Genomic DNA, 26940 nt, shown 5'->3' with positions numbered 1-26940 from the left:
GTTAGACTCTAGGAATTCTTAGTCAAAGAGAATCGGCCTACATTGCTTATCTTCGTTCATCAAAGTCGTGTGCTTGAAATGGGCAACGAGGGAAGCCTTCCCTTGAATTCGAGCATATGCCAAATAGGTGACTTTTTCACTGTTGAATTTCTCCCACCTCTTTCCATTGAATGCCTGCGCAAAGCGAAATTTGGGAACAATGACTATCTAGCTTACAATCAAAGGATTGACCTTATTCAACGCAAAATTCTTGACAGACCTCATAAAATGGGATGATGTTTAATGGAGACAGCAAGTTGATAAATGCGTAACCAACGTTGCATTTGTTCTGAGAAGAAATGAAGTATTGTGTGAGGCATATTGCAAGGAATAAATAATAAAGATGAAGTAGCCACAATTGGCAAGAAAGTTGACCTGGAAATCAATGGGCAAATAGAGAAAATCATAAGTTCCTTTACAATGTTCATCAATGGTAGCCAGTAACATCTTTGATGTGTATCTACAAAAAAATCCATGAATGTCAAAATTCTTTAGCAACAAAGAAGATGTAGTGAAAGCATTAATTTAAGGGACTTACTTGTTGGGGATATTTTTTATCATCAAAGTTCTTCTGAGTGTCTTCACCAGTTCTAATAGAAGGTGGAAGTGAAATAATAATAAAAAAGAAGACAAAAAAAATAAAAAATTAATAATCTCTTATTCTGAAAAAGACGCATGCCTCGATCCCATATTACGAAAGATCAACGAATTTAATGTCAAATTACGAAAGGTCAGCGAATATAAACTCTTTTTCCGAAATCTCTGCTCAAGAATTTGATTGAGTTTCATCATTATAATGAACGGCCAAGGCATAATGTATAATAATTATAGCAAGTTATCTGACTATAATGTGATTGGCCATAATAAAGAGATATTTATAATCCAAGAATTATATTAAAAATAAAATAATCGATTTCAGTTAATACAACATTTAAATGTAAATATATCCTTATATACGTATTCGTTTTATAATAAATTTAGAGAAGAAGGCAAATTAGATCTTCTCTACCTCTATACACTATCTGTTTATGATTTCCAATTTTGTCTCAAGTTGTTATTTACGGATATGACGGTATTTCTGTTTGATATTATCTATATGAGAAAATGAATGCAATTATCTACTTAAATCTTTTCCAAAACCTAACGAGCATTGTTTCTCCATTCTCTTAGGCCATGTCCACACATTCCAAAATTTGGAGGAAGCCTAGTTTTCCAGCATTTCCCCCATCTCCTTTCACGCCGCCATTTGATGAGCTATTCTCATTATATCACTCCACTCCCCTGAAAAACAACCCTCATGTCGGCCCTCCACCGGGTTCCATGTATCGTTCCGCCAGTGCCATCAACCCTCCCCGATTTGGTTCTTTCCAAGGTCCCCCAATATGCACCATACATGATTACTTCGACTTCTATGCCACTCCTCACGACGAGCGACTGCGCTTACTGCGTCTATGCAACAACAGCTTTGCTTCAATATGGCTCCATTCGATGTCGATGTGGAAGACCAACGTTCTTCCAATGTCGGTGGTCGCTTCATCCTCAGACCCTCCACCATCGTGTATCGACTTGCCTAGGGATGTAACGGCCGAAATTCTGCAGAGGCTGGGGGCGGAGGGGATGCTCACAAGTGCGCAGAAAGTGTGTACTACATGGTGGAAGGTTTGCAAGGATCCAGCCTTGTGGCGAGTCATCGATTTCTCCAACCCTAGGCAGGGGATTTTCAACGACGAGTACAATGTCATGTGCCGCCGCGCAGTGGATCGTAGCCAGGGACAGTTGGTCGACCTCACCATTCAGTACTTCGGTGACGATGCACTCTTGGACTACATCGTCCACCGGTAAGGCATTAATTTTGGATTAACAAGTCTTGCTCAATGTATAAACTGATCTAATCTATTGTTGTTGCTTGTTTGACAGATCACCAAATCTTAAACGCATTAAACTTGGAACTTGCTTTTTCATATCAGGATATTGTGCACGTAGAATGGTGGCAAAACTTCCACATTTGAAAGAATTGCACCTTACTCTTAGACCAGGGCTAGGTGCTTGCGACATTGAAGTTATTGGCAAATCTTGCCCGATGTTGAAATCATTCTCATTGAACGGATCTAACTGTAAGCTTCCAGATCCAAAATTTGATAGCGATGGTATAATTCAAGGATACTTCCAGAATCTGTATGCTCTTGCAATCAGCAGAAGCATGCCTAATCTGGAGCATCTTCAAATATTTGCACACTGGATTGGAGCTGAAGGACTCGAAGCCATCCTTAACGGGTGTCCACGCCTCCAATCACTTGACATCCGACGATGTTTTTATCTCCATCTTCATGGGGGTTTGCGGGAAAGATGCCACCAGCAAATTAAAAATCTTAAACTCCCTATTGACTCGGTCAGTGATGTACCGTGGCCTAATTGTGATGGTGGTGATCCGTTTAGTATTTATGCTGTGCGCGTTGAATATTACGTATACTACCATTATACAGATGATTATCAACGTCCCGACTACAACTTCAGTGGACGATAGTTTAAGATATATACTTATATGGACAAATAATTTTCCCCTTTTATTGATTTTTTGTTTGATTAGTTGTGGTTATGTTTATCATTTTGGAACCTTAGTTTATCAATAGTCATTTGTATACCTTTGTGTCTTTAATTTTGCAGACTTTTAATATCTACATCTCTATATTTTTGCCATTGAGAAGCTGAGTTTGAATAACTAGACAGCCCATGCAACAGAAAAAGAAAGAGCAAAAGCAAAGAAGCTAAAAGGGAAAGGTGGCAACATAGCTATTAGATGAGTTGAGTAACAAGTAAAAGGCGTGTGATCAAATAGTAACTAAGTTACAGTAATAACTAATAACTAATATTAATTTTATATGTTAAAAATATCAACACAAAGAGATAAATTTATTAATCTTATTGTGTTGATAAACTTATGTCATTGTGTTGATATTTAAATTTACTTGTTGTATTGATATAATTATATCTTTGTATTGATAATTTTAATACACAGAATTGAAAGTTATTAGTTATTACTGTAAATTAGCTAGCACACTAACGCAACCCATAAGTAAAATAGCTAAATATCATTGATACAAGTGCAGCACAACAACTTAATATCATGGCCAGTGGCCACTCCAACAAAACCATCACTTCAACCAAAATTTTGAAATACAAACATTTACTATGATAACGGATTTGTTCAAAAAATTAATATCTCTCCACATTTAGAAATACATAATCCCCTCATGTACATAATTAAGGTTCTCAAAAAAGTTGAGGCGATCGACTAAGATAACCATCAGATTTGACCAACAAAAAACATCAAATCTAATTTGATTACTTCAAACAAGAATCTTAATACAGACACTTGACATCAATGGAACTACGTTCCCAAAATTTTCCATTAATGAGAAAAGTGTCCCCTTTTACCTTGATGCATTCGCCATTACTGCTCTCTCATCTTGATCGCTACCGGCCAGATTCCCTGCTTGTCCTTCGTTTGAATGTTGAACTCCGGTGCTCGCGTTGACTTGAACATTTTTTTGGAGGCCCTGCAACAGCAACAATGAGATGAAAGCATGCTAAAGAAAATACTAGCAAAAATGGGAAGTATTGTAAACCAAGATAAAGCATTTGGTATGTCCAGATGATTTGATAGTTTTGATGTTGGTGATGTGATTAACAAACATAATGTTGGATTTACCTTATTGTTAGGCTCTAGGACTTCTGAGTCAAAGAGAATCGGCCTGCAGTGCTTATCTTCGTTCATCAAAGTCGTGTGCTTGAAATGGGCAACGAGGGCAGCCTTCCCTTGAATTCGAGCATATGCCAAATAGGCGACTTTTTCACTGTTGAATTTCTCCCACCTCTTTCCATTGAATGCCTGCGCAAAGCGAAATTTGGGAGCAATGACTATCTAGCTTACAATCAAAGGATTGACCTTATTCAACGCAAAATTCTTGGCAGACCTCATAAAATGGGATGATGTTTAATGGAGACAGCAGGTTGATAAATGCGTAACCAACGTTGCATTTGTTCTGAGAAGAAATGAAGTATTGTGTGAGGCATATTGCAAGGAATAAATAATAAAGATGAAGTAGCCACAATTGGCAAGAAACTTGACCTGGAAATCAATGGGCAAATATAGAAAATCATAAGTTCCTTTACAATGTTCATCAATGGTAGCCAGTAACATCTTTGATGTGTATCTACAAAAAAATCCATGAATGTCAAAATTCTTTAGCAACAAAGAAGATGTAGTGAAAGCATTAATTTAAGGGACTTACTTGTTGGGGATATTTTTTATCATCAGAGTTGTTCGAGTGTCTTCACCAGTTCTAATTTTGTCAATATCAAGTTGAAATTGATTCTTGTTATCTATTTGGATCCCATTGGTGTCAATGAGTCGAGACCTCCCACGTTCGGCCAAAGCCTCCCAGTTAGACGCTGCATGTCCGGGGAAACGAGCAATACCATGAAACACATGACTTGGTCTTGCAGATGATATCATGCTAGAAACAGGAGATCCTTCTCCCACTGATACTGACTTCATCAAAGGAACAGTGGAATTGGTTATATCACGATAGCTGAAATCATTTGAGTCGCCCAAGTAAGCAGCACGTGCACAACCAGGTCTAGCAAATGATGATCTGGGCGACTCATGAAAATAGCCGAATTTTTGTTGGAGGGGGACAGCAGATGGAGCAGATCCAGCATGGTAGCGGTGATGCTGCTGCTGGATTTGAGACCAGTTGTAAAGACTCCCGTGATTACCACCAGATTTAAAAGGATTCCTTACAGCTTGAGTTATCGGTGTGGAATTGGTCTGTTCGGATGAACTTCCCCAGTAAAGCTTTGAACCAGAAAATGGTATGGAAGTGGATCCATTGAAAGTCGAAGAACCAAATAAAGAGTCAGACCCGACAAACTGACTCGACTTCTGCTCTGGAAGTGAATGAGACAGTTCAAAGGTATCTTGCCTGCCCCAACTGCTACCTGCTGAACTAAAACCAGGTGATTTACTGAAGTTTAGCAGAGGACTTCCAATATTAGGGCTGCTGAGGTGAGGCCATGTAGCTGCACGAACACAGTAAAAGTGTCATAGATAACTAGCAAAATATCTACCACTAATCTGAGCATCTATGAGCCATACCAGGGGGCGAATTCCCAAGAGGCAAGCCTACTTTGTGCAAGGTCCTTTCGTCTTTCTCAACCTCGTGATTCATATGCAGCAGCAAACTAATGGTACAAACAAAGGTAACGTAAAGTTAAAAATTCAACTTATACAGTGCATGAGAAATGTCTAGAGATGTGAAAGGAAGAAACAGTTGCATATCAATGTATAACCTTCTACGTGCCCCACCAGGACGACTAGGTTCCACCTTTATACGTTTCCCAGCTAAATCGCTTCTATTCAAGGATTTAAGGGCAGCTTCTGCAGCTCTGACATCATAAAATTCAATAAATTTATGATGTTTTTTATGTGGCGTTTCCCTTATCTGTTTAACACAGAGATGCAAAAGTTCCTATCAATATCAAGTTCTTTTCACAGGCATGTGTAGAAATATGTAGTGGAAATAGACAAAAGACTACCTCTTTAACCTCACCATAAGCCCCAAAAATTTGTAGAAGGTTGTCGTTAGTGACTGAAGGGTCCAAATTAAATACTACCAGAGTTCCTTGGTTTATTTCCTTGTCAGAAGGGTTCTCCTGGATTGGAGAGTTTGGGAGGACTGTCAGAGACAACGATACACTACAAGAATGCAAGCGAAGCATAAACATCAAACCTTGGGAATTGAGAAATGAATATCTAGCTTTCTCCTCCGGAGTGGCTTGTTTTGCAATGCTCGCATGGCAGTTCGAGCAGCACGAATATCGTAGTAAGAAACCATCACAAAACCCCTATGTTTAGATGCAGTGTACAATGTTCTGATATCACCATATAGCTGAAAATGATGAAACAGAAATGAGAATGCAGGGAGAGTCCATTAGGTGTTTCATTTTCAGAAGTCCCGGTGCTTACTACTATAGTTAGAGCATATGTGATAGCTATAATCAAATTAAAGCTAATGGCAACAGATGCAGGAAAACAAGAAATACCAAAACCTGTGCATTGAATACAGATATTACAGAAATAAACAAGAAAAACAACCATTTTATTGTAATGAAAATTGTAAAACAAGAAAATACCAAGATATCAACTGAGGTAGCATGAATACCTCAAAGAGTGTTCTAAGTTCTGCATCCTCAATGTTACTATTGATATTGCGAACAAATAATGTTCTGGAAGGATGCTCTCCTAGAGGGTGTTCCCCAGCAACTGTGCCCACGCCATTAGTTTGATTGGAATAAGCCACTGTGTTGCCAATTCCATCATTGGATAAACTAAGAGTAGAAGAACCTACTCTCGAGTTTTCTTGGGGATCGGATTCCAATTCTAGACCTCCTCCACCAAAAAGATCGTATTCCTCCATATCATCTACTATATTGGGCAACCAATTGGCCTCAAAATCATCCATTATCCCAGCTAGGAGTTCATCCTCATCATCGGGGAGCAAGCTCCCAACCGCATAATTACCCTTTAGCTCCTGATCAATATCATTTAAGCTGCTGGAGGTATCATACATGGACTGAAGATCACTCTTCCCTTCACTGCTACTCGCTGTGAAGAATCAAACACGTACAGAAATAAAATACTTACTACTTAATTCTTGAGAGGTAATAGAGGTACTGCAGCTGAAAGTATGTTGGGTGCTTACACTTGACATTGGCAAGAACAGGCAAGGAAATTGAATGAAGTGAGACATCACTAGGCACGCGATAAGAATGAGATCGAGGAAAGAGCTCCCACGAACTAGTTCCCATCTCGTCAGATAGATCTTTAAGCACCTGGCACAATTTGACCTCATGGCTATCAGGGATGACTACATAATTTTTTTTCTCATAAATTGTTCTAAAATCCACCAAAATAAATTCTCCACTTTCTGGATATTGCTAAACCAAAAAATGAAACAGGCATGAGATGTTTACATGATAAAGCACTAACTGAACACAACAACGCGAGCTTTGGATTCCATACAGATAAGCAACAACATTATAAAAGTAAGCTCATGAATTCTTCACAATATCTAACTGATACTCCTATAATGCAGCTACTCAAATAATATACAAACACAAGAAATTGACAGCAAATTCAAAGTATCTTAATCTTAATTGACAAAACAATTACAAATTGCATATATGCATATCTATAAGCACTACCCCTCACTCATACAGAAAGAGGGGAAACACAAACACACACACACACACACACTAACAGAGAAAAGAGCAACACCTGATAACTCTCCAAAACAGCCCACATAAAAAAATTCCAGAGCCAATCGATATCAAGCAATAAACATAGTGTATTTAAAGAGCAAAAGGGTACCTGAGGATAAGAAGTTCAAGGAAGCCACTGATATCAGTGAAGAAACACCAAAAGCATTAATTCTAGTCCGAATATTGCAAGCAAAAGGGGAGCGCATGAAAGACAAAAAAACAAAAGGAACAGAAACGTGAACAGCAAGAACTCCTCAGCCTTCTTCCGCCTTCGTTTTCATTTCCCCCTTTTAACCCCACTCAATTAATACACAAACGACATGAAATTAACACACATTGATCGCAGGAAATGCAGTGAGCAGCAATGATTTGACGGCCGAAAAATTTAATGGACGATTTTTATTTTGATTGAAATCAATTTCAACTGCTATTAAATGTTGATTTGATATCCACGTGCACATACATACGCACACATAGAATCCATAAAAACAAATGAGAAAAATGGAATTGAAATCAATAAAATAATAAATATGTTCCAAGAATCTTTTGTGGGAGAGAGATGAAGACGACAGAGTGTGCAGACAATAAGATAATCCCTGTTTAGGATTAATACGAGGATTAAGAAATGGGTATTAGGGGATTAGTTTGAATAGATTAAGAGGTTAATTACTTTACTTTTAAAAACTTTTTTATAGGATATGATAATAACTTGGGTGTGTGCTGAGTTGTACGTTTAATCCGGATTAAAAGTGGAAATAAATTTGTTTGAAATTCTTATCCCTAAAATAGAATATTTTGATTTAGTGTGATGTGAAGACTCAGGAGAATTGTGGCGGCGCTGGCTGCAGAATGACGTTTGATTTTGGTGTGCTTTATCCTCTTTTCTCCAATCAAATCTATAGTCCCTCGATCCTCGCATACTTTCAGATTTTTTTTTAAATTGATAAAATTGTCAATTAAGTCAGATTTTATAAATCGACATAAAATTGATAAAATTGTCGATTACTCCCTCCTTCCACGATTAAGAATCTTATTTCTAAATTGCACGGATGTTAATAAATATTAAAAAAAGTGAATGGAAGAAAGTTTGTAGAATATGGTCTCACTTATATATATTAGTTTTAAATGATACTCCCTCTGTCCCATTAGAAATTAAACGTTTTCCTTTTTGAGTTATCCCATTAAAAATAAAACGTTTCTTAAAATAGAAATTACTTTATCTCTACTTTTCCCTTTCTCTTACTTTACTCTCTCTTCTTTAACTCACAAAACAACACTATATAAAATCCTGTGCCGAAAAGCAAACGTCTCATATTTATTGGGACGGGGGGAGTATATGAGTGAAATGAGTTAGTGGAATGTGAGGTCTCTTTAACATTTATAGTAATTATGAACCAAGACTCTTATTCATAGATGAACCAAAATAGAAAAATGGAACTATTATTCGTGGACGGAGAGAGTAAATCCCAATTTTTAGTTGATTTATGATTTTGTCCCACAGTTTATAAAGTTAACTGATATATACTCCCTTCGTGCCAAAAATGAGAACATTTGAGACTGTATGAAATTAGTAATATATACTTCTTTCGTCCTATAATAAGAGTTACTTTCTCTGTTCACTCGTTGAGTCATTTTTCATTTCAGGAAGTTCTCTCATGGCTGAGTCATTTTCATACTCCATATAGTAATAACTTTTGTATCTTTCTTACTTTGCTCTCTCTTATTTTATCTCTCTATATTTTTTCTCTTTCTTATTTTTTATCTATTTATTTAACACACTCAACATTCATTTATTAAACTTCGTGCTGAAAAGTTTCGCCTCAACTATGAAGGAACAGAGAGGGTATATTTCACTTTACCATGAATAGTAAATATGTCTCACTTTCCGCTACTTCACTTCACTCACATTCTATTATAAAATCAATATAAAAAAGTTGACATCATATTCTATTAACTTTTCCAATTCACTATTTTTTACATTTTTTAAAACTCGTGCCCCTACTAAATGTGACTCATATTGTGAAACGAATGGAGTAATTTGTAAAGTAAGACATGATGAGAAGTGTAGTTAAATTAATGTTAGTGGATAATGAGACTCTCATTATTACTACCTCCGTCCCCCAAAATTTGCTATACTTTGACCTGACACTAGTTTTAAGAAATGTAATGGAAAGTGAGTTGAAAAAGTTGGTGGAATGTGAGTCCTACTTTTAAAGTATTAGTTTTATAATAAAATGTGGGTAGGAATGAGTTAGTGGAATATGGGGTCCATTATAAAAAATGGTAAAAATGAAGTGTATCAAATTTTCAGGGGCGGACCAAAATAGTAAATTGTATCAAATTTTCAGGGACGGAGGTAGTATTATTTTTTCATAAATGAAAATGAAATACTTTTATGGGACGGACGAAAAAAGAAAAGTATCCTTATTTTTATAGGACGGATGGAGTAACACTTTCGCACTTGTCCCATAACTTAAAATTTTTTGGCTATTATGTGGTAATGTGGACACCCTTGTTTTCCTACAAGGACATAAACGTCGTTTTAATTTAAAACGACGTTGTCTTAACACGCCTCGAAACGATGTCCTTCTATTCCATCATTTTTAGATTTGAGTGTTTTTTTCAAAAGAAAAACAAACTTGGTTCTTTTATTCCATCATCTTTTTAAAATTTTGTAATACCACGTCAGAATGTTATGTAATTAAATAATGACAAACTTAAGTGTCATGGACTAAATAATGTCACGTACTCAGCCTAAAATTTTAAGTTACGAGTTAGCTGCAAAAGTGCATATGTTATGATTTAATTAGCTAACTTTGTAAATTATGAATACATAAGAAGTCAATCAAAATTTTTGATTTAATTGACATTTTTTCTAAAAAATGATATTTAAAAATTTAAAATTAAATAAATATAAAGTAAAGTATGAAAGAGAAAAAAGGAGAAGAGCGTAGAGAAAATTAAGTAGGTAAGAGAATAAAATATGAAAGATAAAATGTAGTACAGTAGTATTTTTGCTAAAAAGAGAAATGATATATTTATGATTGGACATCCAAAAAAATGACTCGTTTATGATGGAACGAAAGAAGTAGTAGACTACATTTATATTCTATTTATGAATTGAGTTTTAATTTCCTTCTAAAATTAAGTTATTTTTTAATTATTTTTTAAATTTATTTTCTTTTAATTATCTATTTGATTCTTTCTACTATTTTTTTCTATCTCCAACTAACTTACCAAACATATTTTTCTCTTGCTGTCTTGTTCAAAAGTAATGTCTGACTTATAGAAAATAGATGGAGTATATACTCCATAAAATTGTGTAGGATAGTTCGTTGTATTTGATCTAATGTCTTACTCCATGTGATAGGAGTATTTTATTAAGTATTTCATTAACCACCCTTTCCAAAGCACTAACTTCTTTCAGTTATTAAAATCTGCTCAGAGTCAAAACTAAACATTTCACTGAGGGAGTCTAATCTTTCCCATACTTTACTCTTTTTCTACTTACTATTCTTAAATATCATTTTTTTTTAAAAACAATGAAACAAAGAAAAGAATTTAGTAAAACTGAGAGGAGAGAAATGAATTTGTTGGTATTTTGTATTCCCTGCCGTGAACACAAAGCATCATCATCATCTTTACAACCCCACACAAAACCTTTTACTATATCCAACGTTACAAGAAAAGAACCCTCAAACTCATGACCACCACCACGCTTATAAGCTTCGTACGCCTTACAAATGTTGCAGCAATCTTCTTTCACATCCAAGAATGGCGTCGTCGTCGCCTCTGCAAAACCTACCGCTGCTGCTTCTGTGTCTCAACTTCTGCATGTACGCCATCGTTGTGGGCATCGGTGCTTGGAGCATCAACAGAGCTATCGACCACAGCTTCATCATCGGTAACACATGTCAAAACTCAACCCACATCACATCACTTTTCTCACTGACTCGTCGTTTCCTCCCTACAGAGAAAGGCTTTGTTCTGCCTGCGCATTTCTCGCCTATATACTTCCCCATGGGAAACGCGGCCACTGGATTCTTTGTCGTCTTCTCTTTGATTGCCGGGGTTGTGGGAGTTGCTTCGGCCATCTCGGGAATCAACCATGTTTGTTACTGGGGCAAGGAGAGTCTCCCTGCAGCGGCTGTCGGTGGAACCATTGCGTGGAGTCTTACGATTCTGGCCATGGGGTGATTCATAATTATCCTCTAATCGTCTTTCTTCCTTCCTTTTGCTTTTATGGGAGCCAATGGCGTCTGTTTCTTTGACAGGTTTGCATGGAAACAGATCGATTTGAGCCGCAGAAATAGCCGTTTGGTGAGACGAATAAAAATCGGATCTTTACATTTAGATTTTTGAATGGTAATGTTTTGTTTATGGGTTGGTTTTTTGGTTGGTTGCAGATAACAATGGAAGCTTTCATCACAATCCTGTCAGCTACTCAGCTCTTCTACATCGCCCTCATCCATGCCTCCTATGTGGTGGCGAAGGGAATGACACCCAATGAGGCGGGGGACAAAAAATCTGCGGTGGCAACGGGAAGAACATGACAATCGACGTTGACATTTATATGCTGTTGTGATTCTTGTTCTTGTTTGATCTTTGTTTTCAGGAGTTATTTATTTTTGTTTGTGTTTGATTGTACGAATAGAGATGGATTGTTTTGAGTGAATCAAATCAAATAAAAAGGAGTGAGTGCATGAATTATGTTCAATAGCTGTTGCAAAATACTTCACAGTTTTATTAATTAAGGGGCAGTTGAAGAACAATAATTCACAAGAAAGTGTATGTCTATATTCACTGCTAAATCAACATGAAAAGGCAGAACTAACTCTTTGTTTTGATGGTGGAGATCTTCATTGACATCCTCCACAACTTCCCTCAGCCACAATGTCTGCATCTGCTTCAACAAGATTCTACAACTTAGAAATTTTGTATCAGAATCTGCAACAAATGAAATTTTCATATTTTTTGTGCTATTCAACTCAATCATAGACCAAAGGTGAACTACACAGCCAAATGGCAGAAACTGTTTTATGCAACAAATTGTGAATAAGAAATCACAGATGTGTTTACCTTTGATTAATCACCAGACCCTGAAAACATTTCAAACAATCCACAGCAACTCTTCCACGTCGTTTTTTGAACTGGATACGGAGAAGGAGCCACCACGGGCTGCAGAAGAATAGAAAAGGGACCTAATTATAGCATGAATCGTATTCCAGATTACTTGAATGTGTTCAAAGGGTTCAGACGCAACACACACCTGAGTAACGTTAGAATCTTTAACGCGTTGTGCTCCACTATCTAAACCAACTCTAGGAAGTGTTGATCTATCATCATTTTCTTGTGTAACACATTCTTTTGGATCTGTGGTTAGATCTGCTTCTTCAACTGACGTGCAAATTCTTTCTTCGACCGAGCCAAGCTTTTTCCCCTCATTCCCCTCTAGTGTACACTCAACAACCGGAGGAGCCACAGAGATGTCAGCTTGAGAAAGCACATCAGACTCTATGGCTGGAGAGATGCCTTCCACAGTTGAATCGCAAACAGACTCCACTGGCTTTCCAGAAAAAGAATCATCCACTCCCACTGATACCTCGGAAGCAATGCTCGACTCAGCTTCCCCTTTCTTGATTCCACTGTTCTCATCATCTGAGCTGCTGCTGCTGCTGCTGCCAGAACTCCCAGATGAACCTCCATCATAAGGCTTCCTGTTTTCCCCATTGTGGTCGATGATGCCATCGTTCACACCCGATTCATCCTCAATCTTGACATCCTTCTCCACCCCAACTAGAGACCCTTCCGTGGAAGAAGCACCTCCGGCCTCTGCTTCGGCCAGAAGCTTCTCTTGCTTCACATCATCATCCCCTGCCATACATATCAGTCATTTGAAAAACAGTTCAACTCAAAACCCTTTGACTCTGAGATCCATAGAGGTTTTCAAATCTTAAGAGACTAAAAGAAAAAGGGAAAAAACACCATTTCCCCATTCAACATTGATCCATGGCATTCAGCCCTTCACCAATCACCATAAACATCACATACATATATAATTTTTAGTAACTGAAACAAAGCTTAGCAACAACCCCACTTCCAATTATTGCACAAAGGCACAAACACAATAATATACTACTACTATCTCTTTAATTATTAGTAGTAATTTTTTGCAAGAATTACAAAAAACAAGATAAGCCCACAATAAGAAACCAATAGCCGACACAATGCTTTGCACAAATAAAGTAAAAAAGAAGGAATTTTTAAAAGATTTGTGCGTTCTAAAAGCAAAGTATCCGAACCGTGAGTGTGAGCAGGAGCAGAATCAGGGGACGGATTTGGATTCTCCATCTTCTTCTTGGCAGCTTTTCGCTTCTTCGCACCTGAGGGCATGATTAGTGACTGTCGGATTAGTTAAATCTACAGCAGCAACGGATCAAATTAGATTGTGAGCTCTCCCTCACAACTAATTTCCAAGCACAGCTTTGCTGGCTCTTTGGGCTTCTATGGTTTTGATTTGAGAAGGGAATTGTGTATGAAAAATGACAGTAAATAAGACAAAGGTTTGAGAGAGACTTTAGAGGTTGGTAGGGGCGAGAATTGTGAAGAACTGTCCATACAAATTAAATAAATAATTGAAGGTAATATACATGTCATGAATTAAATGGTGTAGGGATCCTGTGAATCATATTTGGGGATGGAGCTTATGCCTGAGTTAGTTGGCCAAGCACTGTAGTGGTATTGTCCGAGATCGAAGGTCTCAGGTTCGAGTCTATGCTCATAAAAATTAGATTGAGTTGGTGCTTATGTCCCAGTATGACACTACATTTGCTTTTCAGGGCACTCGGATTGTGGATTGGGCCATTGTGCTGACCGCATAACGGATTAGCCTCCGGGTGGCATGAAATCGGTCAATCCACGAGCACTATGTAGCACCAACTAAGTTTTGAATTTTGAAAATTTTTCGTTTTTCTTTTAATTTTAACTATTTTTGTGATTAAGATTTTTAAAATCTAATTTGAAAAACTCCACTTAAATTACAATTTTAGAAAGTCATAAAATAGTTAGGTTTTTCCTCGATTACCGGCTAATTTACACCATTATATCGATGAAGTGTAAAAAAGTAAATCAATGAAAGTAAATCAATGAATCTTGATCGAATCTAATGAATAATATATATAGGAAAAACTTTGGGTGCAATCGGAATCATAAATCAGCCCAATGATTTAACAACTACGTCAATTTTAAATGTTTTATAAGTATTTTAATTTTACAATAAATTATGTGTTGCGTGTACTCTGTAATAATCTCGCATAATGTTAATGTGCATATAACATATTTCTATATCCTATTACATTTCATTTACGACAAATGCATTCCACCCTATTCAAATTTGTAATTTACATAATAGTAAAATTTATATTTACATCATGTAAGACTAAAACGGCATCGTTTAATGATGGAATTGAAGAAAACCATGATAATAGGCTATGAATGGTGGAAGCGTGGGAAACGTCAGTGGTATGTAAGCATTGAATGATGATCTAAATGAAGAGGGACAAGTCAAGTGGTGTGGATTTTGCCATGTAAATAAATTTGTAGTGCAAAACTAAGTTGGTGACATTAATGAAAAGTTGAAAATCATCCAACTTTCATGGCTACCATACTGTGCCAACTGCCAAGCTAAGTTCAACCAATCTAGACGATGTGCTTTAGGAATCGGATTAATAAGCGAATTTAGAAAATAATTGATTCATGATTCAATCGAATAGACCTGATGAATGTATATATATGTGTAGTATGCATTTTTTCAAGCCCATCCTTTAATATATTTAATAGATATGAATTTGTGTATTTTTTACTCCGCCTTTGACGATGTGATTCTATACGATACTCCCTCCGTCCGCCAATAGAAGTCTCATTTCTTGGCGGCACGAGTTTTAGGAAATGTTAAGAAAAATGAGTGGAAAAAAGTTAGTGGAATAGAAGTCTCACTTATGTTTATTAGTTTTAAATGAAATATGAGTGAAATGAGTTAGTGGAAAATGAGACCCTATTAGCATTTATGGTAAAAGTGAACCGGAACTCCTATTAGCGAATAGACTTAAATGAAAAAACGAGACTCCTATACGGACGAAGGGAGTAAGTACTAACACTGAATACTTTATCTATCAGTATTATTTATCAGAATAATTATGGAATTAAATAGCACTAGTAGAAAAGTACCCAAATTCAATTAACTCCGGCACATATAAAGTAAGTAGTTGGGACTAAAATGGAAAAACTATTCAAGATTGAAAATGGAAGTTGAGCTTTCTAATTCAGACAATACGACCTGGTCCAGTTAATTTGATGAATTTAATTTAATATTTTAAACACTAGTCTTCTTGTAAACGTAAATCCTGAATGTAGTACTCCTAATTTTACAAGTAAAAATATCGATATTTTCTTCTTATTTTTGAATTTATTTTTGATACTTTTTTTGTGAATTATTGTGAAAATTAAATTTCGAAACTGAGAATAAATACTACAATCATATTTTACCAAATTTCTGCGTTCACCCTAGATTATGGTGATAGATACATTAAATTAATATAAATTTGTTAGTATTAATACTGATGTTACAGTAACTGATTTAATTTTGTTTGAATAATTAATGATTATAAAATCCTATAAATTGTAAAACAAAGAGAAATTGCAAGCGCAGAACCAACGTGAATACTCTACCTCCAAAGTATATTACAGTTCCTTGCAATTCGTTCTGATCTCGCACTAACCATTCTTCTATTGATTTTGTCAAGGCTACGAGTTCACATTGAAATCCAGTGTCTCTGCAACTAAGAGAAGATCTGAATACGGACGAGGTGAGTTCGAAGCGGCGGCAATGGATGCTTTCAGGAAACAAGCCAGTAAACTCAGAGAGCAAGTCGCCAAGCAGCAGCAGGTTTTGGCCGATTGATTTTTCGCGTTTTCTTTTCGGATTTCAATTAAAAAATGACCATAGACAGCCGTTGAGGAATTAATTAGCTTAATTGATAGCTTTCTCCTTTGAAATTGTAGGCTGTGATAAAGCAGTTCGGTGGGAGCGGCTATGAAAGTTCGGAGGTTATGGTTATTGATGAGGTTGAGTTGCAGATGCATCACCAATTGGAGAAATTGTACAGATCCACTCGATCCGGAAGGGTAATTACTACTATTTCTTTAATGCTGAACTCTGTAATTGGAGTTAGAAGTTTTTTCCTTACTAGTGAGAATTTCGTGAACAATTTAGGAACTTCGATTGTGCTTTGTACTAGTATCCTATATATATAAATGTTTTGTGCATCAATTGTAACTTGATGTCGTTTTGTTATTACCAAATTTGGATCTAGATTGATGAGTGTGATGTAAAATTCTGGAATTTAAATACAAATGGGGGGTCAGTTAGGACTTTCCAAGCTAAATTCTAGGAGTAGCTTTTACCTTTCCTTATCTGGGTGTAAATATGATTTGTGTTTCCTTTCCCATGTGTGTTTTATCATTTTTCTTTCTTGAGTCAAATGCCATCTGGTTTAGGACTTTAATTTAGTTTCATCAAGTTTTTCTTAATATGTTTCGTAATGCTAATCTGCCTTTGAAGTAAAGCATGATGCAATGGAGGACTTGTATGAGATTTAGTTTGGAGTTTAATTTGGATGTGGACCCTCTTAGTTGAAGAGTTATCTTATTTTGTTGTCATGGCTATTGGTTCTAGACATAAATCATTGGTTTTCTTTTGCAGGAGTTTCAGAAAGAAGTTGTCAAAGCAGCTGAGGCTTTCACTGCTGTGGGTTATAAACATATAGAAGCTGGTAAGTGTTTATGAATTCTTCTATATATCGGGCTGTTCGTTTAAGAACTTTCCTGGTTAACTTTTTCACTGCTATCTGTGTACAAGCAGAGTATTGCATACTTAACTTTGTCTTGCATGTGTTATCCTAGTCAGGCACCAAGTTGTCTGAAGATTGTTCCAGATACGGTGCAGAGAATACTTATGATGAGGTTCTTGCGAAGGCTGCATCTGTATATGGGGAAGCCCGAAAACATGTGGAGAAGGAGCAGGATGATTTCAACAGATTATTGTTTACGCAGGTTGGTCGATAATTTCACCTTTAACATTATCAGTTGATCGCCACCTCTTATTCTTTGAAAATCCAACCAACAAGTTGATGTCAAACAAGTCAGCTAGTCTTCGTACTTATTATCTGATTACTTGAGCATTCAAAATGGTATAAATGATATGCTCAAATTTCTTGTGTACATGTTCGGTTTTCTGATAAATACTTTACACATTTCATAGTTGGGTTTCTAATTTTAGTAACTAAAATCTCTATGGTTAATTGAAAGCTATATGCATGTTTTTCTTATGGCCTATCATGGAAAAGAGGTTAACAGTTGAAAGTACAAACTGGAATATGGAAGCTGTGACCAGACAACTACCTGACTAATTCATGATTTAGCCTATGCGGCTGGTTATACAATGCAAACATCTTTTACCTTGAAAAATAAAGTGTCTGACAATTTAAAGTCACCAAAAATAATGTGGAGAGATGAAATACTATCTTACATCTATGATCCTGGGATGAAGGAAGTATCTTCTTTAATCATGCTAATTTTTCCAAATCTGCTTGTTAGACCATTAAACCCAAATCTTGGATGACAATATTAAGTTATTTATTTCCAGGTCTTAGAACCATTGAGAGCAATGATTACCGGTACTCCCCTGGAAGATGCTAGACACCTTGCTCAACGATATAGTAAAATGAGACAAGAAGCTGAGGCACAGGTACACATTTTTGCATCAGATATATGGGCTTAGTTCTTTTTACATCAACAGTTCTACTGCAAATGGTTCTAATTTAAGTGATATATACAGGCAGCTGAAGTTGGTAGGCGCCAAGCACGTGTAAGGGAATCACCTATTCCTGAAAATGTGGCAAAGCTGCATGCTGCAGAAACTAGAATGCAGGAACTCAAAGCAAATATGGCAGTACTTGGTAAAGAAGCAGCAGCTGCATTATCAGCTGTAGAAGCGCAGCAACAGAGGCTTACCTTTCAGAGACTTATAGCAATGGTATATTTGTTAGTATATAGCTTTCTGCTGTAAGTACACTCATATTCTTGACTAAAACAGGGAAGGTCCTTATGCTATATGTGAGTTATTCTTTATAGGTCGAAGGTGAAAGGACATATCATGAACGTGTTGCTACAATTCTTGGAAATATTGAAACTGAGGTCTTTATTTTTCCCTCTTAGATTCCTTTAAAGTTTTATTTTACAGTATTGCTTATGCAATTGTTTGTTGATGAAGGTTGTTTCAGAGAAACAGAGGAAAGAGGCGGCTCCACCTGTGACTCCTCTCGTTCACGCTTCAGATAAAACAAAGTACTTTCTGGCTGAGGTATGTGAAGGCTGAACATCAGAATGTTGACGAATTATTTTAATACAGCTATAAGGAAGACAGTTAACATAAATTGCTTTAACTCGATGACAATGCAGTTTATATTCTTTCTTTTCTGCTTCTAGTTTGATTCAAGAAGACAGTTAACACAAATGTCATTTACTAGTCTGTTTTATTTTATTACTAAACAGAGCTTTTCTAGCTCCTTGCGTATAATGTCAGTGGCTGACACTCGCTATTATTTTGAAGGCAATTGTTGCTTTTGATGCTGAAACAGATAAGGAACTGAGCCTAGCAGTGGGAGATTTTGTTGTTGTTCGGAAGGTTTGGTTCTTTTCTTTACTCTCTCATTTAACATTGCATCATGCTTGATGGGTGGGAGTTTGGTCCACTAAGATTCTTGTGTTTGATGACAATGCTGCCTGCTGTGCCTCATTTCTATCGTAGTGGTCCAATAATTTGATAGATATGCGGTCTCTTTTAGGTGAATCCATCCGGGTGGTCAGAAGGCGAATGCAAAGGCAGAGCAGGATGGTTTCCATCGAAGTATGTGGAGAAGCGCCAAAGAGTTCCAACGAATTATACAGCAGCTGAAGTTTATTAATTGGCCAAAAAATTTATTTCATTTGTGTGCGTTGGTTTAATCCCTTGATCGGTCGGGGATGCTCGAGTAGATACAGTTCTGCTGTGTAATATTATTCTTGCTGTTATGCTATTATTTGTTTTTCGGTGTACTTTTAAGTTAATTTTCACTCGAATCTTTGCTTCAGGATTGTTATCAATGTTGACATCTTTTGCAAGCTGTTTTACTCTCTCATTTTTTTAATCATGTGGAATCTTGTTTGATGGGCTTCTGTAAAATAAATAGTTCTTCTGATAATAATTTTCTATTAATTGTGTGATTAATCATTATTGGAATATTAGCCTGTAAATATTTGAGTTTATGGTTTTGCACACGATTTTTTCAGTTTGTAAATACATGATATTCCTTTGTCTACAATTTCTCATAAAATTAAACTCGTCTAAAATTTTAAAAATATTAAAATAAAAAATACACCTAAATATGACACCAAACTAGCGAAGGCATTCTTCTTTCTATATTAGGGCATTTGCAACCGGAGGCCTCTCCCCATGCTAAGACTCCTCCCGTGCCATCATTCTCATATTTTTCTATCTCGGTCTCTCGGACCACAACTCCAGAACTTTCTAGTCCAAGAAGTCTAGAGTCGTCCCTACGTTATATCATTTAAATTACACTATTCATTGTTTTACTTCTAAAATTGAAATACGAAATAATATATAAACGAAAGAACTTCATTGAAAATATATAAACAATACTTAATAATTAAAATTTAGATATGCATGAAATAATCATTAATTAAGGAATTCCACCAATTTTTTTAATTATGAAATTAATTAAGGAAACTACTCATTAATTAAGGAAACCTATTTTCATTACTCAAAGAATTAAATAAAGAAATTATTACTTACAATTTTGAAATTAAATAATTAATTAAAGAAATGCTTAATTAATGATAAATTAGACCAATTCCACAACTCTTTCCATTCCATGGCATATTAAAAAAAATTCAAAAATCTTACCCTTCCGGCGGCACCCCACCTACAACAGGCGTACCGAGTTGCCGTAGCTCTTCAGGCGCCCCGTTGCGACGCCCCAACACTGGCCCAGACCTGTCGGCGCCCAGCCCCCTACAACGGACGGGGACGCTGACTGCGCCTCCCCCCTCTTTAGTTGTAAAGACGACCTTTTTAGTTTTATAAAATTAAAGATAAGATTAAATATTGAATTTATAAAATTAAATAAAAGATTCTTTATAGACAAAATATTAAAAGATGAAATAAGTAAATAGTCGGCGAGTGTCTTGTCAATCCTCTCTTGAGCGTATTTCGCGATTACGGTTTCTATTCGAAAACCGCCGTTTTCGGTTTCGTGTTCAAACCACTGGTTTTTGGGCGGTTTGAACCGGCAAACCGGCAGTTTTTCGCGGTACCGGTTCGTTTTTTACGGTTATTTGCGGTTCCGGCACGGTTTCAATTCTGGATTTTTTGAACCTGAACGGGTCCACGATTCAAAATGTCATGCTTCCGGTTCCATTTAAACATCACGATTCCGGTTTCACGGTTAACCGTCGGATCACTAAACCTTGTGCATCTTCTATCCACATATAGGAGAGAGTGACAACTCAAGCATTGTGGATACTCTAATTCAACTAAAAACTTTTAATTACTTGCCTTTCAAATCATCTGACTTATCATCTGACTTATTGTAGTTTATATTGAGTATTTATTATCTAAATTAAAAGCATTCAAATTCACGCGACTGATCTTGATCTAAGGTTAAGACTGGTGAATTTTTGTAATGTACCGATTAAATTCAAATTTATGTTAATGGTTTCCTTTTGTAGACGAAGTTTGCATGCACACACAAGTAATGCTGTTAACTTTATTTCCATATTTAATAATTATATTGGGAATGCATTTATTATATTCATCTTTATTCACTATAATGCAACAAAAAATCGAAAAAATATACTCCCATAAATCAGTTGGAGAAAATTTACTGATTCCCGAAATCTGAATAATATAGTTGAGAAGTTGCCGCGGCTTGCTTTCAAAGTCACTTTTTTATATATATAAAAAAAAATCTACAATGGTGTATTTTAGTGGTGTTTTACTGCTATGCTACATTATAAATTTGACTAAAAACGGTTTCATTTAACCTTGAACGGTATTGCATTTAATAATTAACCTTTTTTATTCCATATTTAAAAAACTTAACTTGTACAATACACAAAATCCCAACATATCACCTAAATATTTTGAATCAAATATAAATTTTAGGTAACAACTTTTTTGGAAAAATGCATTCTAGAAACTCGAAAATTAGTAGTGAAGGCTTAGTATTGAATGACCATTGCTTTTATTCCAAATTTTCACATGATAAAAATGGGATTATATTTCTTTTCTAAATTATTCTAATTTAAGTGGTATAAATTCAGATGAACTTCTAGAAGTAAAAAAGCTATTAATAAGGAGATTATCAGATTACTATATAATGACGTCTGTATAAACCATTAAATCATCGCTTAATCACTCGAGTTAGAGATTATAATACGATTCATTTCTGATATCACAATTCGATAATTGCTTCACAGTAAAAGTGTTTCGTAGTTTTCTTATTTATAGATTATAATGGCAGACGATTCATCGGCGCCGCCACCGGAGAAGAAAGAGGACGAGAAAGTGCCGTTTTATAAACTGTTTTCTTTTGCAGATAAGCTTGATATACTTCTAATAGTAGTCGGCGCAATCTCAGCTATCGGGAATGGTGTGTCGCAGCCGCTCATGACGCTTATTTTCGGCGAGTTGGTGAATGCTTTCGGCGGAGGTGATCGATCAACTGTTGTGCATGTAGTTACGAAGGTGATCGATTTGCCACATTGTTTTTGGTTAATAACTTTGTTGAATTTTCTAATTTGTGGATTTCATGCAGTTGAATTTCTTCCAAATTAATGCTGAAATCAGACTTGAGAATTTTGATTGAAATTTTGAATGTTTTCGAATGAAATTGGGCGGGAATTGAATCGAGTTGTTGCGATTAATTGCTTGTTTTCCCCTTTTTTTTGGATCGATCGAATCGGATTTTCGTATCTGTATAAGTTGATTTAAAACGATGCACTCAAATTTGCAGGTATCGTTGAAATTGGTGTACCTGGGAATCGGTACTGGCGTTGCTTCACTTCTACGTGAGTATATCCTCTGTTTCCTGCGTTTGAATTACATTGCAAACTTAGTTTCATTTCATAATGTGGTGATGGAAATCATGAACAGAGATGGGGTGTTGGATGGTGACTGGAGAAAGGCAGGCGGCTCGGATAAGAGGGCTATACTTGAAGACTATATTGAGGCAAGATATAGAGTTCTTTGATACTCAAACATCAACAGGAGAGATCATTGAGAGAATGTCGGGCGATACGATTCTCATTCAAGACGCCATGGGTGAAAAAGTAAGCTCTTAAGTTAGGCTACTATACCTTTTATGTGAAAGCTATGTGAGACAAGGATTACTAATTATAAGGTGAACATCTCAGGTGGGAAAATTCATTCAATTTTCTTCGACATTCTTTGGGGGCTTTATTATTGCTTTCTGTAGAGGATGGCGCCTGGCGCTCGTCTTGTGTACGTGCATACCTGCTCTTGGTGTAGCAGGAGCAACTACGGCTATACTCATGGGGAAGATGGCGACACTTGGACAAGCGGCTTATGCTGAGGCCGGAAATGTAGTTGATCAAACAGTTGGAGCTATTAGGACGGTATGCTTTAGAATTTTGATGCTGTGGATTTAATCAATTGCTTCTTCGTTCTCAAGAAAATTTGCTGCTAATTCTCGTAGGTTCAATCCTATACTGGTGAGGAACAAGCCGTGGAGAAGTATGACAGCAAACTTGTTATTGCTTACAAGGCTACTTTGAAACAAGGGCTAGCTTCGGGCACGGGATTCGGCTGCATGTTGTTTTTTTATCTTCTCCACATATGGACTTGCAGTTTGGTATGGAGGCAAGCTGATTATCACTGAAGGATACAGTGGAGGGAAAGTTGTTAATGTTATCATGTCCATCATGACAGGGGGAATGTAAGTTGTACTCATTAACTTACTTTCTTGTTTTCCATTTGAATGCCAAATTATGCTAACTAGGATTTATGCTTCGTCACCAGAGCAATTGGCCAGACTTTTCCATGTGTAAACGCGTTTGCAGCAGGTCAAGCTGCCGCGTACAAGATGTTTGAGACCATCAAGCGTAAACCAAAAATTGATGCTGATTGTGATGGGATTGTGTTGGAAGATATCAAAGGTGACATTGAGCTAAAAGATGTGTATTTCAGATATCCAGCAAGGCCAGAAGTTCAGATATTTCAAGGATTCTCAATGTCCATATCTAGTGGGAAGACTGCTGCTTTGGTTGGGCAGAGTGGAAGTGGGAAATCAACGGTGATTAGCTTGGTGGAGAGGTTTTATGATCCTGAAGCTGGAGAAATACTGATTGATGGTGTTAACTTGAAGCAGTTGAAGCTGAAATGGATCAGGGGAAAGATTGGACTTGTGAGCCAGGAACCTATCTTATTTGCTACGTCCATTATGGAGAACATACTATACGGCAAAGAAGATGCAACGGAAAAAGAGATACGAAGGGCTATTCAGCTTGCTAATGCTGCTAGGTTCATCGACAAGTTGCCACAAGTAAGATACAATTCTTCATTTGCCTTAATTGTATTTTTTAGCATGCTTTTCCAAAATGGGTTAGGGAATGACAGGCTTTAAAATTGCAGGGTCTTGATACAATGGTGGGAGAACATGGCACCCAGCTCTCTGGGGGTCAGAAGCAGAGAATTGCAATTGCTCGTGCCATTCTGAAAGATCCCAGAATCCTCCTTCTTGATGAAGCAACGAGCGCTCTGGATGCTGAATCAGAACGAACAGTTCAGGAAGCGCTAGAGAATGTCATGAGAAACCGTACAACAGTGGTGGTTGCACATCGTTTGACAACTATTAGGAATGCTGATATGATAGCTGTTGTGCATCTTGGGAAGCTGGTAGAGAAAGGTACATTAATTTATAAGTTCACAGTCTTGATCTCATATTCGCATACTAACATTTGAATTTTAGGCACACATGATGAACTGATGACAGATCCTGAGGGAGCTTATGCGCAGCTTGTTCGGATGCAAGAAAGGGCCAGTGATACTGAAACTAGTACCAGTGGTCAAGAAGTGATCCCTCATGCCTCTGACATACGCTTGAGCACATCTGAGGGAAGCTTGAGCAGATCTGAAAGACAGAGTTTCTCCATACGCAAATCCACAGGCAATGACTCATCAAGGCACTCATTCTCACTTTACGGTCTTCCTAACTTTGACATGCGCGAGATCCAGCCTATAGAAGACGAAATAGAACAGCAACAGCCTGATGAAAGCGCATTGAAGAGACGCAGCAAATTTTCTATCAGACGGCTAGCATCTATGAACAAACCCGAAGCACCATATTTGCTACTTGGATGTGTAGGTGCAGGAGTGCAAGGGTTGGTTTTCCCTATGTTCGGTCTTCTGCTGTCAACAGCTATCAAAATCTTCTTTGAACCTCCGAATCAGCTCAGGAATGATTCCATATTCTGGGGACTAATGATGGTTGTGCTAGGCCTCACTACTCTGCTGGCCCTTCCTGTACAGAATTACTTCTTTGGAGTTGCTGGTGGTAAATTAATTCAAAGGATTCGTTCTATGTCGTTCAAGAAGGTCGTTCACCAAGAGATCAGTTGGTTTGATGATCCTGCAAACTCAAGGTTTGTCGGATTCAAATGAAGTTACACATCTTTTTCTGTTTTGGTGTGTGTTTGTGATGGTTGGTTTTGTGTTTGTGCAGTGGAGCAATTGGAGCTAGATTATCAGGTGATGCCGCCACTGTTAAAAGCCTGGTGGGGGATGCTTTGGGACTAATCGCCCAAAATGTATCCACCTGTATAGCAGGTCTCGTCATTGCCTTCACTGCTAACTGGTTGCTGGCCATCATAATCCTACTTGTCCTGCCTCTCGTTGGAATGCAAGGATTCTTGCAGATGAGATTCTACAAAGGCTTCTCTGCTGATGCAAAGGTTTCTTCATTCTTGAATCTATATACATGCGAAAAAATAGTAATACCAAGTTTATTAATGGAATGTTTGTGCAGGTCATGTATGAAGAGGCTAGTCAAATAGCAAACGAAGCTGTTAGCAGTATCAGAACAGTAGCTTCGTTCAATGCTGAGGACAAGGTAATGAAGATGTACGAGAAGAAATGCGAGGGTCCTCTGAAGCAAGGAGTCAGGCTCGGAGTTGTTAGTGGTGCAGGGTTAGGTGTTGGTTCGTTGGTGCTCTACTGCACTCAGGCCTTCTGTTTCTACATTGGATCTCTTCTTATTCAAGATGGTAAAGCATCATTCGGAGAAGTATTCAAGGTGAAAATAATATTCACAAACACCTACTTTAGTTAAATCTTTTCTTGTGAACTGTGGTTGTTCATGTGTGTTTTGTATTACTGGATCAGGTTTTCTTTGCCTTAACCATGTCCGCGGCTGGAATCTCCCAAGCTAGCGCTACAGCTCCGGATGTCAACAAAGTGAAAGACTCTGCTGCCTCTATTTTTGAGCTGCTCGACAGCAAACCTAAGATTGATTCAAGCAAAGAGGAAGGTATAACATTGACTAGTGTTCGCGGTGAGATTCATTTTCTACATGTGAGTTTCAAGTATCCCACACGACCTGACATTCCAATCTTCAGAGATTTATGCCTATCCATACCTTCTGGCAAGGTATATCTCTCACTTCCCTCTCAAATCTGTCTGTTTCTGTGTGCATCTGTTTAAAATTGATCCTTCCTTTTACAGACAGTTGCTCTAGTTGGAGAGAGCGGCAGTGGAAAATCAACCGTCATCGCGCTGATAGAGAGATTTTACAATCCTGACTCAGGCCAGATTTTAATGGACGGAGTGGAACTTAGGAGGTTGAAGCTGAGTTGGCTGAGGCAACAGATGGGGCTGGTGAGCCAGGAGCCGGTGCTTTTCAACGACACAATCCGAGCCAACATCGCGTATGGTAAAAGTGGAGAGGTGACAGAAGAAGAGATCATCAATGCCACGAAAGCAGCCAATGCTCACAACTTCATCTCCGCATTGCCTAATGGCTATAACACCGGCGTTGGGGAGAGAGGCGTGCAGTTATCAGGCGGCCAGAAGCAACGGATTGCCATTTCTCGAGCAATACTGAAGGACCCCAAGATCCTTCTTCTTGATGAGGCGACAAGCGCGCTGGATACTGAGTCGGAGAGGATAGTGCAGGACGCGTTAGACCGAGTAATGGTGAACAGAACCACGGTTGTGGTGGCGCATCGCCTGACGACGATAATGGGGGCGGATGCCATTGCGGTGGTGAAGAACGGAGTTATCTGTGAGAAGGGAAAACATGATGTGCTGATGAAGATTGATGAGGGAGTCTATGCATCCTTGGTTTCTCTTCATGCAACTTCACAGTGATTTTAAATGTGCTCTGATGAATATCTCATTTCTTTTTTATAGTACTATTGTTTTGTGTTAATATTATTAGTAAATCG

General features: G+C 37.3%; 8 protein-coding genes across 15 annotated transcripts; 5 read left to right on the top strand and 3 right to left on the bottom strand.

The window, feature by feature from the left end:
• Positions 1-674, bottom strand: LOC125188956 (protein MEI2-like 4). The gene is made up of 4 exons (XM_048086080.2): positions 578-674; positions 415-499; positions 260-328; positions 1-174 (listed from the first exon to the last, which is right to left on the bottom strand). Exons 1-4 carry the CDS (start codon positions 598-600, stop codon positions 19-21), a joined length of 333 nt encoding a protein of 110 aa, XP_047942037.1. The 5' UTR covers positions 601-674; the 3' UTR covers positions 1-18.
• A 506-nt stretch (positions 675-1180) lies between these two features.
• Positions 1181-2625, top strand: LOC125188955 (F-box protein SKIP19-like). 2 transcript variants are annotated; one of them, XM_048086079.2, is made up of 3 exons: positions 1181-1877; positions 1957-2153; positions 2236-2327. In XM_048086079.2, coding segments are annotated over exons 1-3 (864 nt in total). In that variant the 5' UTR covers positions 1181-1212; the 3' UTR covers positions 2238-2327. The 2 variants fall into 2 exon arrangements, with proteins under 2 accessions (XP_047942036.2, XP_047942035.2); XM_048086078.2 differs by having other exon boundaries at positions 1957-2625.
• Positions 2626-3155: 530 nt separating this feature from the next.
• LOC125188953 (protein MEI2-like 5) lies at positions 3156-8170 on the bottom strand. Of its 2 annotated transcripts, none has more exons than XM_048086073.2 (12): positions 7472-8170; positions 6804-6933; positions 6264-6706; positions 5832-5990; positions 5638-5754; positions 5392-5543; positions 5198-5283; positions 4332-5121; positions 4169-4253; positions 4014-4082; positions 3749-3928; positions 3156-3596 (listed from the first exon to the last, which is right to left on the bottom strand). In XM_048086073.2, exons 2-12 carry the CDS (start codon positions 6907-6909, stop codon positions 3471-3473), a joined length of 2313 nt encoding a protein of 770 aa, XP_047942030.2. In that variant the 5' UTR covers positions 6910-6933; positions 7472-8170; the 3' UTR covers positions 3156-3470. The 2 variants fall into 2 exon arrangements, with proteins under 2 accessions (XP_047942030.2, XP_088915760.1); XM_089059634.1 differs by lacking the exon at positions 7472-8170 and adding an exon at positions 7379-7452.
• Positions 8171-10922: 2752 nt separating this feature from the next.
• LOC125190606 (uncharacterized) lies at positions 10923-13964 on the bottom strand. 6 transcript variants are annotated; one of them, XR_016130881.1, is made up of 5 exons: positions 13665-13964; positions 12632-13236; positions 12442-12540; positions 12198-12309; positions 10923-11889 (listed from the first exon to the last, which is right to left on the bottom strand). XR_016130881.1 is itself a non-coding variant. In XM_048087940.2 (4 exons), the coding sequence occupies exons 1-3, from the start codon at positions 13753-13755 to the stop codon at positions 12448-12450; spliced, it is 789 nt and encodes a 262-aa protein (XP_047943897.2). In that variant the 5' UTR covers positions 13756-13964; the 3' UTR covers positions 12084-12309; positions 12442-12447. The 6 variants fall into 6 exon arrangements, 3 of the variants coding, with proteins under 3 accessions (XP_047943897.2, XP_047943896.2, XP_047943898.2); XR_016130880.1 differs by having other exon boundaries at positions 12198-12281; positions 13665-13963; XR_016130882.1 differs by having other exon boundaries at positions 12198-12265; positions 13665-13963.
• On the top strand, positions 11131-12079 carry LOC125190607 (membrane protein PM19L-like). Its single transcript, XM_048087942.2, has 4 exons — positions 11131-11266; positions 11336-11555; positions 11637-11682; positions 11769-12079. The coding sequence occupies exons 1-4, from the start codon at positions 11137-11139 to the stop codon at positions 11913-11915; spliced, it is 543 nt and encodes a 180-aa protein (XP_047943899.1). The 5' UTR covers positions 11131-11136; the 3' UTR covers positions 11916-12079.
• Positions 13965-16091: 2127 nt separating the features above from the next.
• Positions 16092-19603, top strand: LOC125186587 (SH3 domain-containing protein). The gene is made up of 10 exons (XM_089058058.1): positions 16092-16306; positions 16423-16545; positions 17123-17192; positions 17327-17472; positions 18065-18166; positions 18257-18454; positions 18553-18615; positions 18692-18781; positions 19031-19105; positions 19266-19603. Exons 1-10 carry the CDS (start codon positions 16247-16249, stop codon positions 19383-19385), a joined length of 1047 nt encoding a protein of 348 aa, XP_088914184.1. The 5' UTR covers positions 16092-16246; the 3' UTR covers positions 19386-19603.
• A 2254-nt stretch (positions 19604-21857) lies between these two features.
• On the top strand, positions 21858-26924 carry LOC125190129 (ABC transporter B family member 9-like). Its single transcript, XM_089058972.1, has 12 exons — positions 21858-22225; positions 22494-22548; positions 22634-22809; positions 22894-23115; positions 23196-23435; positions 23519-24041; positions 24131-24404; positions 24468-25140; positions 25221-25449; positions 25524-25790; positions 25880-26143; positions 26219-26924. The coding sequence occupies exons 5-12, from the start codon at positions 23413-23415 to the stop codon at positions 26861-26863; spliced, it is 2898 nt and encodes a 965-aa protein (XP_088915098.1). The 5' UTR covers positions 21858-22225; positions 22494-22548; positions 22634-22809; positions 22894-23115; positions 23196-23412; the 3' UTR covers positions 26864-26924.
• Positions 21995-23378, top strand: LOC148926918 (ABC transporter B family member 9-like). The gene is made up of 5 exons (XM_089059295.1): positions 21995-22225; positions 22494-22548; positions 22634-22809; positions 22894-23115; positions 23196-23378. Exons 1-5 carry the CDS (start codon positions 21995-21997, stop codon positions 23376-23378), a joined length of 867 nt encoding a protein of 288 aa, XP_088915421.1.
• Positions 26925-26940: the final 16 nt, after the last annotated feature.

This window comes from Salvia hispanica, chromosome 5 (assembly GCF_029641045.1).
Source record: "Salvia hispanica isolate PSC_SH4W2 chromosome 5, Shi_PSC_v1, whole genome shotgun sequence".
Classification (NCBI taxonomy): domain Eukaryota; kingdom Viridiplantae; phylum Streptophyta; class Magnoliopsida; order Lamiales; family Lamiaceae; genus Salvia; species Salvia hispanica.
The sequence above is the reverse complement of the archived record's forward strand: the minus strand, read 5'-3'. Positions and strand labels throughout refer to the sequence as shown.

What these genes read in the sequence shown, in the direction of transcription:
- LOC125188955 (XM_048086078.2), top strand. Translation starts at nt 1,213, where the DNA reads ATGTCCACACATTCCAAAATTTGGAGGAAGCCTAGTTTTCCAGCATTT. An exon ending in TTGGACTACATCGTCCACCG is followed by an intron (nt 1,878 to 1,956) that starts GTAAGGCATTAA and finishes CTTGTTTGACAG; the next exon opens with ATCACCAAATCTTAAACGCA.
- LOC125188956 (XM_048086080.2), bottom strand. Translation starts at nt 600, where the DNA reads ATGATAAAAAATATCCCCAACAA. An exon ending in ATAAAAAATATCCCCAACAA is followed by an intron (nt 500 to 577) that starts GTAAGTCCCTTA and finishes ATTTTTTTGTAG; the next exon opens with ATACACATCAAAGATGTTAC. An exon ending in ACATCATCCCATTTTATGAG is followed by an intron (nt 175 to 259) that starts GTCTGTCAAGAA and finishes CGCTTTGCGCAG; the next exon opens with GCATTCAATGGAAAGAGGTG.
- LOC125190129 (XM_089058972.1), top strand. Translation starts at nt 23,413, where the DNA reads ATGTCCATCATGACAGGGGGAAT. An exon ending in GATGATCCTGCAAACTCAAG is followed by an intron (nt 25,141 to 25,220) that starts GTTTGTCGGATT and finishes GTGTTTGTGCAG; the next exon opens with TGGAGCAATTGGAGCTAGAT. An exon ending in GCTTCTCTGCTGATGCAAAG is followed by an intron (nt 25,450 to 25,523) that starts GTTTCTTCATTC and finishes ATGTTTGTGCAG; the next exon opens with GTCATGTATGAAGAGGCTAG.
- LOC125190606 (XM_048087940.2), bottom strand. Translation starts at nt 13,755, where the DNA reads ATGCCCTCAGGTGCGAAGAAGCGAAAAGCTGCCAAGAAGAAGATGGAG. An exon ending in TGCTCCTGCTCACACTCACG is followed by an intron (nt 13,237 to 13,664) that starts GTTCGGATACTT and finishes TATGTATGGCAG; the next exon opens with GGGATGATGATGTGAAGCAA. An exon ending in AAGATTCTAACGTTACTCAG is followed by an intron (nt 12,541 to 12,631) that starts GTGTGTGTTGCG and finishes ATTCTTCTGCAG; the next exon opens with CCCGTGGTGGCTCCTTCTCC.
- LOC125188953 (XM_089059634.1), bottom strand. Translation starts at nt 7,405, where the DNA reads ATGTGGGCTGTTTTGGAGAGTTATCAG. An exon ending in CTGTTTTGGAGAGTTATCAG is followed by an intron (nt 6,934 to 7,378) that starts GTGTTGCTCTTT and finishes AAATTGTGCCAG; the next exon opens with GTGCTTAAAGATCTATCTGA. An exon ending in ATTTGCCCATTGATTTCCAG is followed by an intron (nt 4,083 to 4,168) that starts GTCAAGTTTCTT and finishes ATTTCTTCTCAG; the next exon opens with AACAAATGCAACGTTGGTTA.
- LOC148926918 (XM_089059295.1), top strand. Translation starts at nt 21,995, where the DNA reads ATGGCAGACGATTCATCGGCGCCGCCACCGGAGAAGAAAGAGGACGAG. An exon ending in TGGCGTTGCTTCACTTCTAC is followed by an intron (nt 22,549 to 22,633) that starts GTGAGTATATCC and finishes AATCATGAACAG; the next exon opens with AGATGGGGTGTTGGATGGTG. An exon ending in CAGTTGGAGCTATTAGGACG is followed by an intron (nt 23,116 to 23,195) that starts GTATGCTTTAGA and finishes TAATTCTCGTAG; the next exon opens with GTTCAATCCTATACTGGTGA.
- LOC125190607 (XM_048087942.2), top strand. Translation starts at nt 11,137, where the DNA reads ATGGCGTCGTCGTCGCCTCTGCAAAACCTACCGCTGCTGCTTCTGTGT. An exon ending in CTTACGATTCTGGCCATGGG is followed by an intron (nt 11,556 to 11,636) that starts GTGATTCATAAT and finishes TTTCTTTGACAG; the next exon opens with GTTTGCATGGAAACAGATCG. An exon ending in GCCGCAGAAATAGCCGTTTG is followed by an intron (nt 11,683 to 11,768) that starts GTGAGACGAATA and finishes GGTTGGTTGCAG; the next exon opens with ATAACAATGGAAGCTTTCAT.
- LOC125186587 (XM_089058058.1), top strand. Translation starts at nt 16,247, where the DNA reads ATGGATGCTTTCAGGAAACAAGCCAGTAAACTCAGAGAGCAAGTCGCC. An exon ending in AAGTCGCCAAGCAGCAGCAG is followed by an intron (nt 16,307 to 16,422) that starts GTTTTGGCCGAT and finishes TTGAAATTGTAG; the next exon opens with GCTGTGATAAAGCAGTTCGG. An exon ending in TTATAAACATATAGAAGCTG is followed by an intron (nt 17,193 to 17,326) that starts GTAAGTGTTTAT and finishes TATCCTAGTCAG; the next exon opens with GCACCAAGTTGTCTGAAGAT.